Genomic DNA, 13,874 nt, shown 5'->3' on the forward strand with positions numbered 1-13,874 from the left:
TTTGGACGAGACTGACTTTATGACTAAAATGATCATATTTACACTTTGTAGTACATTTTGACACCAGAATAAATGTTTCTGACACATATTGATGCCGCATAGGGCATTTTCAACCAGAGACATAGTTGTTTTGATTCCGTCTCTCTTTAAATGCATAAATGTAGTAAGTTAAATTGCCACTGTATATTTCAACAAAAGCAGAGACTTAACAAACATTTATTAAGAAGAAACACGAAACAACCAATAGTCAAAATTCAGAGAGTTTATTTAAAGTAGTTGATTTTTTTTTCTGTTCCAAGGGTTTGTGTAATAATAATGACAGTAATTACAAAAATGAGAGTACAGATGAACTGTGTGAAGGTGTGTGCATGTGTGTTTGCAAGAATATGAACACAGCAGTTCACTCAAAATCGCCTGACACCTTTTGAAGTATATATATTATAAAACGAATTGTTTTAACAATACCACTATTATCTTTACAAAGACAATGACTGCATTCTTATGAGCATTCAAGCTCAGCTTTGTATTGTACATGAAACACGTTGAGCTGACAGTCCTCAGTTTACTAGAAAAATAGTTGATTTGTATCTCTCTACTTTTACTAATTGGCACACGCAATTAAAATCCACTCATCAACTCTGTTAGTAATACTAATTGGTAGTCAAGAGAAAACTATAACAATCACAACAATGTAAGATGAACATTTTGAATTAAAAAAAAACTCAAGCATATTAAATTATCTATTTACTGGTTAAGAAACAATGTCAAACAAGGAGCTATGTCTTGACTCCAGTTGAACTAATGTAAAGGAAAAAATACAACAAACTCTGGAAAATGGTGTACATCACAAGGTTTAGGTAGATCTAGAACACTGGTGAGGTCAAAGTATTTGTTTCTTGCATAATACAGCATGTCCAGAACTGGAATCTTACTAACATTATGGAAATATCAGAACACAAGCAGGCTAAGTTTTCCAGGCCACCGACAGCTGGAAATATGTGAAAAGAATTGTGTTTGTCTACATTTGTGGGATATTTGGTCAATATTCAGAGACATTTAGCGTGTGTTATACTGTATTTGAAGGAAAGGCCCATTTGACATCTCCATAATTCACTTGTGCATATTATGTTTGTTGAAAAAGCAAAGGATATTGCGTAATAAAATCAAACCAATCACTTGTTCAATGTGGACTCATCCACCTTTTTAGTTCTCCTTCCCTCTTCCCTTCTTTCCTGTGGGAAGACAATCAAAAATGATCAAACAATAGGGTCACTTCATCATAGATTCCTTGGCTCAATATGACATGCTAATTTGTGGATAGGAATGTTACTTTATTACATTACTTAAATGTCTACTTCTTACCTTTGGACTTTGTCTTGGTCTTTGCGGGGCATGGCTTAGACACCTCGATGGTGGGTTGGCACTCTGCGTTGTACAGGGCCTTTTTCAGGGTTCCAGACCGGTTCTTGGATCCAGTAGCTGTGTCACACTCACCCCAGCTGCCAAACTTATACTTGCAGTCAGCTGAAATGGCAAAGGTCAGAAGGGAAAACCCGCTGAGTATCAGGAACACCCCACCATAAAGCTTGCCTGGCTACACAGACTCCTTGCCCTGGCCAAATGCTACGCCACGCCCACATACGTTCGTTTCTTCCCCGCAATGAGTCTGGATCTGAGTACCTCCCCGACCCTTCACCGAATGCAAACATATTTGGGCCGTCTGATTAGTCCAGAAACCGATGGTTTGTGCCAGAGCCAGAACACACGTGGGTAAAGCGATGGGTTTGAAAATGTGTCATTGGCTTTGATACTCTGATTGGTTAGAGACGATCCAATCGCTGATGACTTTGCTTTGCACAACGCCCCCCGTGCCCCTCGTCCCAACAAACAACTTCAATGATGCAGTCTCAGACTAAAGTATGTCGTGAACGACAGAGCAGCGGAAGAATTTAGCATAAGTCGTCAGGCTATCATAGAACAGTCTGAACATAATGTAGTTCTATAGTTTTTTGCGGTTATGTCAATTACTAGGTATTTACTAAGAAATTACATGATACAATTCTAATTATGTAGTAATAAGCTACGAACGTTTGCTATATTTTTGATTGACTGACCACCACTTTACACTTTGAGAATTATATGGCATATCAAGGGAAATGGAATCATCTATCAATGTATAATTTCTACCGCCGAACTCCTTCTTCCAGTTGCAAGGCACTTTGCATTTCAGTTTCCTCATCTGGTCGTTGCAGGTGCCCTCTCTGACACCGACTCCACAGTCTCCGTTGTTAGGCACACAGCTACCATAGCGCCACTCAGCACAGTCAGAGGCACCACCCTTGGCCCCTTTCCCCTTCTCTGTAAAACAAAAACAGCAAGACGACAGAAATAATATCAGCAATATTACAATTAGTCGTTAGTAAGGACAGGTTTCCAACTGAGGCTTTATGAACCTCGTGAAAGGTGCAGCTGTCATGCTAATTCTACAACTGTGCATGGCAAATTAAAGCAATACATAGCAAATCCCTTACCTTTCTTGTTTTTACCTGCTTCAGTGGTGACTATCATCAAGGCCACCAGAAGCACCACAACTGTTGAGAATAAACCCCGCATACTGGAGAGAAAAGAAAAAAAACATGCCATTATGGCACAAGAAATAATGTTTCCATTATGTAGGTTATATTGTGTGTCATTTGAGGTGACATCTGCTGTTCCAGAGGTCAAGCTGATGTTCCTCTGGTGTGTATCTATAATCGAGATGAGAGTTGAAAGAGAACGATCAAGGTCAAATATTGATCGTTACCAGCTATATAAAACTAATTCACAATGAGTGGTTCTGTACTTTAGAGGTTAAAGGTGAATAAGGGATTATGGTCAAAGAGTAAAACACATCATGTTATAGAAAAATCATTACATTAAACAGTATTAAAGCCTGACACTCGAGCCTGGGAACTGGGAAAATACATGTGAGAGGGCTGAAATATTGTATAGATTTTTTCCCTATGATCTCATGACTCAACTTAGGGTCAATCAGACAAACTGTGAGGAACACAACCAGCAATGAGGATCAATGGGTCATGAGCTACCCGCTCCACCCTTTCACTTCCCCTTACACAAAACAACACGTTTTCCAACATGAACACCAAACAAAATACACATTTTTATTTTGTGACGAGCAGTGCCAGGAATATGTTAGAAAACATACATCTACAATTGAAGTCGGAAGTTTACATACACCTTAGCCAAATACATTAAAACTCAGTTTTTCACAATTCCTGACATTTAATCCTAGTAAAAATTCCCTGTCTTTGGTCAGTTAGGATCACCACTTTATTTTAAGAATGTGAAATGTCAGAATAATAGTAGAGAGGATTATTTCTTTCAGCTTTTATTTCTTTCATCACATTCCCAGTGGGTCAGAAGTTTACATACAGTCAATTAGTATTTGGTAGCGTTGCCTTTAAATTGTTTAACTTGGGTCAAACGTTTCGGGTAGCCTTCCATAAGCTTCCCACAATAAGTTGGGTGAATTTTGGCCCATTCAACTGAGTCAGGTTTGTAGGGCTCCTTGCTCGCACACGCTTTTTCAGTTCTGCCCACACATTTTTCTATGTGATTGAGGTCAGGGCTTTGTGATGGCCATTCCAATACCTTGACTTTGTTGTCCTTAAGCCATTTTGTCACAACTTTGGAAGTATGCTTGGGGTCATTGTCCATTTGGAAGACCCATTTGCGACCAAGCTATAACTTCCTGGCTGATGTCTTGAGATGTTGCTTCAATATATCCACATAATTTTCCATCCTCATGATGCCATCTACTTTGTGAAGTGCACCAGTCCCTCCTGCAGCAAAGCACCCCCAAAACATGATGCTGCCACCCCGTGCTTCACGGTTGGGATGATGTTCTTCGGCTTGCAAGCCTCCCCCTTTTTCCTCCAAACATAACGATGGTCATTATGTCCAAACAGTTCCATTTTTGTTTCATCAGACCAGAGGAAATTTCTCCTAAAAGTATGATCTTTGTCCCCATGTGCAGTTGCAACCCGTAGTCTGGCTTTTTCATGGCGGTTTTGGAGCAGTGGCTTCTTCCTTGCTGTGCGGCCTTTCAGGTTATCTCGATATAAGACTCGTTTTACTGTGGATATAGATACTTTTGTACCTGTTTCCTCCAGCATCTTCACAAGGTCCTTTGCTGTTGTTCTGGGATTGATTCGCACTTTTCGCACCAAAGTACGTGCATCTCTAGGAGACACTACGCATCTCCTTCCTGAGCGGTATGACGGCTGCATTGTCCCATGGTGTTTATACTTGCGTACTATTGTTTGTACAGATGAATGTGGTACCTTCAGGCATTTGGAAATTGCTCCCAAGGATAAACCAGACCTACAATTGTTTTTTTAGGTAGGTCTTGGCTGATTTCTTTTGATTGTCCCATGATGTCAAGCAAAGAGGCACTGAGTTTGAAGGAAGGCCTTGAAATACATCCACCCGGTACACCTCCAATTGACTCAAATTATGTCAATTAGCCAATCAGAGGCTTCTAAAGCCATGACATCATTTTCTGGCATTTTCCAAGCTGTTTAAAGGCACAGTCAACTTAGTGAATGTAAACTTCTGACCATCTGGAATTGTGATACAGTGAATTATAAGTGAAATAATCTGTCTGTAAACAATTGTTGGAAAAATTACTTGTGTCATGCACAAAGTAGATGTCCTAACCGACTTGCCAAAACTATAGTTTGTTAACAAGAAATTTGTGGAGTGGTTAAAAAACGAGTTTTAATGACTCCAACCTAAGTGTATGTTAACTTCCGACTTCAACTGTATCTATGTGATGACACATTGAACACAATTCATGTCATCTTATTGTCACAATGGCGCTTCCCATCTTTGTGTATCCTGGTCATTGCATTGTGCAGACTTTTTAAAGCTGAAATCCGTAAAGGGTGAAACTGTCATATCCATTTGGGCTATTACAACAACAAAGTTACTTCAAACAAGGAACATTGTTTTTTTTTACTAGAACATCGTTGCACATGCAATAGAACACCAGAATATGTACTGAGATTTTTTTTTACCACGCTGCCTTACACGCTCCTCTGTTTCATCAACAAAACAATAAAATACATCGCCGCAAGCAGCAATGGCTGAGGTTCAGCTAGGGGCCCACTGTGCCACCATCAGGAAAAATTTGACACATAGCCCTAAGACGAGTTACTTCGGTACTGTTTACTACGCTTGCCAAATATCAGAACTCAAAATCAAATTGATCATGCAATACAATATTCTTTTGATGTATTTTGGACCATTTTTAACGTCTTCTTCTCCTGAACCGCTGGACCGATCGGGACCAAATTTGGTATTTAGCATTTATGGATGCAAGACTAGCTGAAACAATATGGCCGCTATGAGCCAATAAGCTTGCACGAATGGTTTTTCCTGTCCAACAGCACCACAAGGTGTCCAAATTCAACAATACTTTACAGGTTAGCTAGGCTGGTCATGTTGTTTGAGGTATGTTTCTGATAAACCCTTAAAAACAAAGGCACTGGGGCAAACAGTGGCAATGTTTCCCCTTTACAGATTTCAGGTTTAATAGTCTAGTTCAAAAGAAGAGGGCAGCAACTCACAGATAAAGAAATATTTCTGAAATGTATGAATGTCTATAAGGGAACCTCCTATCCTGCCAAGTTCGGAGTTTCTATTTATTCTCTGACTTAATTGAGTTAATGTCTATTCTTTCTGCCAACAGTCCCAGAGCTGGCAGCAGGGGATGGACGGCAGCACCAGATCACCATGGTGAAGGCTAACCCACCTGCTGGGAGGTGATAGGGGCCGCCCCGACAGGGAGAGCTCGATTGAAGAGGCTTGGTTTGAAGCCATTCTTCTGTGGGACACAGGGGAACGGCATGTCTCTGTCTGAGTTAGAAGAGCTCAGAGATGTGCCGGGACAAACAGGTCTTGTATTAGTTTGAAGAACACCCACAAAGAGTAACTTAAGAATCTGATTTCAATAACCCAAAACAAGGTTGCCTATCATACCAAATCCTTGATTTTGTGGTGGGAATCTAAAGGTATTTTCACGCTTTCCCATCAAAAGATTAGCGGCCTTGTTCAATCAATCTGCTTCCCAGGGTAATAAAAACAGAAACATTCCTTCCCGTCATGCAAAGAAGTGTTTGGAATATTATGAAGTTCATTCCTGTGACATACAATCAACATTCAAGGCACAAGATGAGTGTTTTCTGTGCCATAGCCTGTTGGTTATGATTAATTAGGACCCATCATTAACGACTGGCAAAATGCACAAATCCTAGTGTCCTAGTGGAACACAAACAATGAAGACATTGAGAACAGAGAATTGAGATCACACAGCAGCGGGGAACTAAGATGTCACATTCTGGGCTGTTCACAATATGTCATGTGGATGTTACAATGCATCTTCCTACAACACCAACTAAGATGCCAAATCGGCAAACCAAAATTGGTTCTGTGAAAGTTCCCAGAACATTTGTTAGGTTGCGGCAAATGTTCTCATAATACAACAACTGTCCAGTTGTGCTGATGATTATACAATGATTGTATGAAACATTTGCTTGAAGTTGCAAGAACGTTCCCAGAACACATTTAGCCTGTTCTTTAATGGTTCCCAGAATGTTTCATATGTTGTGGGAACCGTCTGATTGTGGGGACATGACAAAAGATATGTTCCCAAAACACAAAAACGGTCCACTTTTGTGGATGATTATGCAATGTTTATTTTAGAATGCAAAAAACATTCACCTGATGTTAAACTTTTTAAAATGTTCTTTAAATGTCCCTAAAACATTTATTTAGATTATGGGAATATTGTGGGGATATGACACGACAGGTTCCCAAAACACAAAATCTGTCCAGTTTTGATGACATTCTTACAATGTTTGTATCAGGGTGCACAAAACATTCCCTCAATGTTCCCAGAATTATCAAATTAAGTTTTGAACAGTCCATAGAGATTTCTTTCCTAGTGTTAGTGTTATCTTACTGTTGAGGAAGTTAGAAATCCATGTAGAAACACATATGTCAATTCTTTGGAATCACATAACTTATTAGACATTTATTGTACAAACATAGTTTTACCGTATTTATTTTGATAGTCACAAGCAGGGATCAAAACTGTCCTTTGGAGTGTTATCCCTGGAATGAATCCACCGCGCCACTGCGATGTGACTAATACTGCTGTTTACACCTTTACTCTGATTTCCAGGTTGTGATCTTTGTCTTTGCAAAAGACAGGATAACAAAATCGGAAAAAGAAGTATCCTCTATTGTTTCTTTCGCTACCAATCTTCTTCTTTGCTGTAAAGTTGGGATGTTTTGACTTTTATTTTCCCGACAAACTTGATTTCAGAATTCATGTTCAATTGTTGCCAAGGCGGATTGCGGTGAGGTGTACAGAGATGTGCATATGTCCTAAGACATATAGCCATAGTTTGGATCATAATTTAATGATCCACTAGAAACATTAAGCTCCTGGTGGTGCAGCAAAATAAGTAGCCTACAGGGCTGGAAGATGGCGCACTGCAAGTTCAAATCTACTTCATTCTTATAATTCTTGTAGATTTGTTAGGACAATACCCTTATAAAATATAATGATGTAAGAAGATCGGAATGCCATTTGCTTGAAAGTTTGGCAACTTCAATACTGTTACATTACACATCAAAATTAGCAGAACATTGCAGCAATGTTTTCAGAACTCATTGCATTATCGTTGAAGTATGTTTTTAGAACAACTTATATTGCTCCAACATTTTATTGCTGAAGTATTTTCAGGGAACGCTATTAGAACCATCATGTCACAATATATATTTTTTTTAGACCACCGTAGGAATATTCCCTGCTTGTCGTTATGTTTTGAATAACATATCCATCAACATTAGCAGAACGTTCCTGTAATCTTCCCTCAGAACCAGTTCTATTGCTCCCACATTTTGTTGGCGGTAGTACGTTCTAAGAACATTGCCGGAACATTGTGTTATTACAATCCCTGGCAACCTAATGAGAACCTTAGGGGAATGTTCTGTGGTAGTTTTTGACAGATGTTGTGAAGAAAATGTTAGTGAATGTTGGGAGAACATTCCAAGGACATAGCCACAGGAAGTAGGGGTGCTGCAGCACCTCCTGATGAGTTGAAATAAATATATATATATGCTGTATATATAAAAATATATACAAAAATATAAAAATATATATATACAGTACCAGTCAACAGTTAGTACACATTTACTCATACTAAATATTGGAATATTAGTGTAGAAATCAAAACTATGAAATAACACATAGAATCATGTAGTAACCAAAAAAGTGTTAAACAAATATATTTGATATTTGAGATTCTTCAAAGTAGCCACCCTTTGCCTTGATGACAGCTTTGCACACCCTTGGCATTCTCTCAACCAGCTTCACCTGGAATGCATGTCAATTAACAGGTGTGCCTAGTTAAAAGTTAATTTGTGGAATTTCTTTCCTTCTTAACGTGTTTGAGCCAATCAGTTGTGTTGTGACAAGGTAGGGGTGGCATACAGAAGATAGCCCTATTTAGTACTAGACCAAGTCCAAATTATAGCAAGAACAGCTCAAATAAGCAAAGAGAAAAGACAATCCATCATTACATGAAGGTCAGTCAATCCGAAAACTTTCAAGCACTATGATGAAACTGGCTTTCAAGAGGACCGCCACAGGAAAGGAAGACTCAGAGTTACCTCTGCTACAGAGGATAAGTTCATTAGAGTTAACTGCATCTCAGATTGCAGCCCAAATAAATGCTTCAAAGTTCAAGTAACAGACACATCTCAACATCAACTGTTCAGAGGAGACTGCGTGAATCAGGCCTTCATGGTCGAATTTCTGCAAAGAAACCACTACTAAAGGACACCAATAAGAGAGAGACTTGTTTGGGCCAAGAAACATGAACAATGGACATTATACTGGTGGAAATCTGTCCTTTGGTCTGATGAGTCCAAATTTGAGATTTTTGGTTCCAACCGACGTGTCTTGGTGAGATGCAGAGTAGGTAAAAGGATGATATCCGCATGTGTGGTTCCCACCGTGAAGCATGGAGGAGGAGGTGTGATGGTGTGGGTGTGCTTTGCTGGTGACACTGTCTGTGATTTATTTAGAATTCAGAACACACTTAACCAGCATGGCTACCACAGCATTCTGCAGCTATACGCCCTCCCATCTGGTTTGCACTTAGTGGGACTATAATTTGTGAGGAGAGTGATGAAGTGCTGCATCATGTCAATCAAATGTTTTTATAAAGCCCTTTTTACATCAGCCGATGTCACAAAGTACTTTACAGAAAGATGACCTGGCCTCCACAATCACCCGACCTCAACCCAATTGAGATGGTTTGGGATGACTTGGACCGCAGAGTGAAGGAAAAGCAGCCAACAAGTGCTCAACATATGTAAGAACTCCTTCAAGACTGTTGGAAAAGCATTCCAGGTGAAGCTGCTTTAGAGAATGCCAAGAGTGTGCAAAGCTGTCATCAAGGCAAAGGGTGGCTACTTTGTTCTACAATGTAGAACATAGTCAAAATAAAGAAGAACCCTTGAATGAGTAGGTGTGTCCAAACTTTTGACTGGTACTGTATATAAATATATTTTCAACAACATTTGTGAACTAGGCCTGTATTACTCCTTTATGAGTCTTTTGNAACCAGTTCTACTGCTCCCACATTTTGTTGCGGCAGTATGTTCTAAGAACATTACCGGAACATTGTGTTATTACATTCCCTGGCAACCTAATGACAACCTTAGGGGAATGTTCTGTTGCAGTTTTTACAGATGTTGTGAAGAAAATGTTAGTGAATGTTGGGAGAAGATTCCAAGGACATAGCCACAGGAAGCACCCCCCGATGAATCTAAATAAACCCCCCCCCACGTCGACTTAACGGGAATCTTAGATAATGTTCTGTGAATGTTCCCGGTTTGCTGGGAAGTCTCTGATGAACAGCACCCTTGTGTAATGCCCGTCGCCCACGCAAATGACTAATCTAACAGCAACATTTGTTTCATTGGTTTGTGCCTGAGCCAATATGTCCAGAAGATGAGCAGGGATCGTAGCCACATCCGCTCACATTGCAGTATGCTCACATTGAACTTTCCCTGCCTGCGGGCAGCCTTGGATAGAAAGGTCAGCCACAGCCGATGAATCAACAACTCACTGGAAAAGTCCGATCCATTAGAGGTTATCACCTCTCTGAACTATCGCCTCGTACTGTGTGAGGCAGAATGCCATAAGTGGCAGCCATCTACTCACTCACCAGGGAGCTGGTCTGCTGGAGAATCTTCCAAGGCACTATCGTTTTATCAGGCAACTTTACAATTGGCTTCTGAAAGTGTTGTTTCTTTACTTGACTGCTCATCAAAAGGACTGCGAATGAAAGTGATACACAATGGCCAGGACAGCCGGCCCTCTGGCACATACGCTTACTGCTCCTCTTCAAGCCAACAAATATTCTGTTGACCCAGTAAATCTGTCCTCAAAAACAGAAATTAAATGTTGATGGCCAGTGAGCGTAATTAAACACTCCAAGCAACCATGAATCTCTGGAAACTCCCCATTCTCAACTCCCACCACTCACTGAATCACAATCTTTTTGTATCGCTTGAAAAAACGATAGAGTTCCATTTTCAAGTAAAAGCTGCCTTGTTTTTTCCGCACCAGCTAGCAGTTCCAATGACATTCTTCCCCTGGCCATAAATGTCGAGGGGCTACTCCAGGCAACACTTTTGTCTTTGATGAAACAACACCCAGCAGGCCTCGTCTAACCCACTGAGCCTTGCCAAGGGTGAGGCCCGGAGCGCCCTCAAAATCTTTTATCGTTCTTTACGAATGCAGACACCCTGTATCAAAACAGAGCCTTTTCCTGGTCTCCTTTCACTCCATTCTAAAGGGCCACTAGACAGATATCCCATGCAGGGTCTTTGTTCCACACATCTGAATGTGAACTTAGCATACTGGGAGAAAGGTCATCTTAAAATACCACAGCTTACTAGAGCTAGCATGCCCAATAATTTGCAAAATATGCCTACAAACATTGTCATTTTTATCCATCAGGAATTCAGCTGTAACAGGAATGTTAGAATAGGTAGGTATCTGTGTGTAAGAGATCTTCCTTTCCCAACTATAAACATGTCATTATGAAACATCGCCCACTATTCACCCCCCCCCACACCTAACTTCCACCATCTACCCATCACACAACGGGATAAAAAATAACATGTATTGACTAGCAGAAAGCAAAACCAAATAGTCAAATTGGATCAGATACCGTAAAGATCATATTTCGATTGACTCAAATGGTGCTTCCTCTTGCCAATAATCTAATAATGGCCCTAGACCACTGTGATCAAATAGATAACGTTAGATTTACTAGATCAGTTCTACAACGAAACAATAACAACAACACATGGAAAGCAGGACTACACTGAACCTGAACAGCATAAAGCGTAAAAGTCACTCTTGTTTTAACTGCTAAGCAGCATTCCTCGTCTTCTCAGAAAAGTCACTGACCGCAAAAAAAGGATGGAATGCCCACTAAGAGAGAAGCTGCGGGGTAGAGGGTCACTCTAAAGAAAGACAGTTAACAAAGACCCAGAATGTCCTGGCCTACTTCAGGAAGGAACACTTAGTGGCCAACAAATGGCTGAATCACATGCTTTATTTGATCAAATATACAAAATATAGGTGGATTCTGGCCGTCAAGGACCAACAGCGCAAGGACAGAATGATTCACGTTATTGACTCAAATAGTATGAGTGCACTTTATATACTATAACTTCATTGTCGACAGCTAAACATCCTCCCTGCCGTCAGTGACGTGAAAATACGATCCCTCCTAGTTGAGGCATGGCAGTCATGACAAAATGGTTTATTCTCTAAAAGAGACAGTGGCCTACTTACTTCCCATTCCTTCCTATTTCAACATAACCAATGACATACTCCATCATACTCCATGAGCAGTGAGAGAATAGTAGAGGGGCCACGCACCCACAAATCTCTGCTGAAATCAGGTTGAATGGTGCATTTGAATAGCCAGGGAGAGTTTTCTCTGTCTTTTCAAAGCTGTTTTCTCTCCACTGATTATCTGTGCCATTGCCTCAAGGTCCATCTGCCAAGCTCACACAAGCTCTAAAGCCCCATGCTACCCCTCCTCCATTTCTAAAACCTAACCCTGGGGCACTAGCTGTATCTAGTGTGGCCAATAACTTTCTAAAAGAGACAAAAAATACAACTGGAAAAAACTATGATAACAACAGACTGAGGACCATCTTTCCCCCATTTCCCTCTCTAAGGTTATGTCGCTTTGATCGTTATCTCTGACCGCAAATCATCGTTTACAGCCTCTTACACAGCCCCTACTTTGGATCAGGGGGGGAGAAAGCAAACGATAGGCGGGGCAGCCATAAATTGTGGTCAGGTAAAAAAGTTCCCGGGCAGTGAAACACAAAAAAGGAGAACAACTCTTGAGCGGAGTGGTTGGCAGTGAATATAAGTACTTGAGGTTAGAGTTGATTTCAATGCTCATATTGTTGAGGTGGGAGATATTTACATTGACTTTGATTTTAGTCATTCAGCAGAGGCTTTTATCCATAACCACTTACAGTTAGTTACTGCTTAAGTGAAGTTTTCAGGTCTTCATTCAAGTGAAGTTTTCAGTTTTCATTCATTGGCCCAAACAGAAAGCAAAAGATTTCTGGAACCTGAACACAATTCAAATTGTGGAATAAATGCGTATGCTTTACTTTAAGATGAACAAAAACATGTAGAAGTACACTTTCAAACTATGTAGCTTCGCTACATCTGAAATAGTAATAACTAAACATAATAACTTATATAAAACAATATTATTATATTTTGCTGGATTTATCTCCGTTCTTCCAAACTCAAGTATCATAGCTCAAAGTAGTTACTCATCTGTAAATGAGACCATACATTTACAGAGGGGCTGCATACCCGCCACCCACACACACACATACTACTTATCATCAACACTAGAATGTGTCACCCCTGAGGACGTTAACACACAGTGCAAAATATAGCTAACGTAATTACAAAGTTATTAAACTCAAAGCAAAGCCGTTATTACAACAAAACGTCATTTGGCCACAACTTCTTCAGAGCCCTAAACAGAACCGCTTGTAAAGTTGTAGAATTAAAAAAGTTCGTTCAATCGTTGACTTCATATTTAAGATTCAATTAAACGTTTTTGATTCAACGAAAGTTTATGCCAATACCCAGTGCCACTGCGCTTTTTGCGCAAATCGCGCGTATGGGACAAAAGTTGTGTTCATTACTGGCAAAAGTTATGAATCTATGCAGTAAAGCCAACACATGGTGCATAAATTATTTAAAAGACCATAAAACTAAAAAGAACAACTAAATAAAGAAACATACACACAAATAAATCATCCCAAGAAAAATCACTCCAATTGAAAAATTACACACGACACATCAGTTATTCCCAAGAGGATTCCGATGATGGAGACTATTAAAAGTGAGCAATGAGAATGTTGTATTGAGTGATACAAAGTAACATCATTTTATCACTATACATTTGGACAAATACACATTTAACTTACTTGTTTCTTTGATCGTACTTCTTGGCGAGAGTTTATGGTCTTACTTTGAGCCACAATCGATTTTTTACAGTCCTCCAATACCTCTAGCCCGGCCCGCTTGCTCTTATTTGTCGCCCTCCCCTTTGTTTCTCAAAAACTAGTTTGAGCTGGTAACATTAGGGCCACATTAAATTAACCACCTCGTGACATCACCAAACCACGTGACGATTACGGGTCAAGAGACGCGTAACCCCAACCCCTGTGCA

General features: G+C 40.0%; 1 protein-coding gene across 1 annotated transcript; it reads right to left on the minus strand.

Annotated features, from left to right (window-relative positions):
• Positions 1-1,076: 1,076 nt before the first annotated feature.
• LOC111969218 (midkine-B) lies at positions 1,077-13,772 on the minus strand. The gene is made up of 5 exons (XM_023995220.2): positions 13,630-13,772; positions 2,532-2,614; positions 2,188-2,358; positions 1,363-1,524; positions 1,077-1,232 (listed from the first exon to the last, which is right to left on the minus strand). Exons 2-5 carry the CDS (start codon positions 2,611-2,613, stop codon positions 1,204-1,206), a joined length of 444 nt encoding a protein of 147 aa, XP_023850988.1. The 5' UTR covers position 2,614; positions 13,630-13,772; the 3' UTR covers positions 1,077-1,203.
• Positions 13,773-13,874: the final 102 nt, after the last annotated feature.

Source organism: Salvelinus sp. IW2-2015, linkage group LG10 (assembly GCF_002910315.2).
Source record: "Salvelinus sp. IW2-2015 linkage group LG10, ASM291031v2, whole genome shotgun sequence".
NCBI lineage: Eukaryota > Metazoa > Chordata > Actinopteri > Salmoniformes > Salmonidae > Salvelinus > Salvelinus sp. IW2-2015.

Coding starts and splice junctions, on each gene's coding strand:
- LOC111969218 (XM_023995220.2), bottom strand. CDS start 2,613: ATGCGGGGTTTATTCTCAACAGTTGTGGTGCTTCTGGTGGCCTTGATG. Junction 2,359..2,531: donor AGCAGGTAAAAACAAGAAAG/GTAAGGGATTTG, acceptor TTTGTTTTACAG/AGAAGGGGAAAGGGGCCAAG. Junction 1,525..2,187: donor CTGGAAGAAGGAGTTCGGCG/GTAGAAATTATA, acceptor TTGCCATTTCAG/CTGACTGCAAGTATAAGTTT.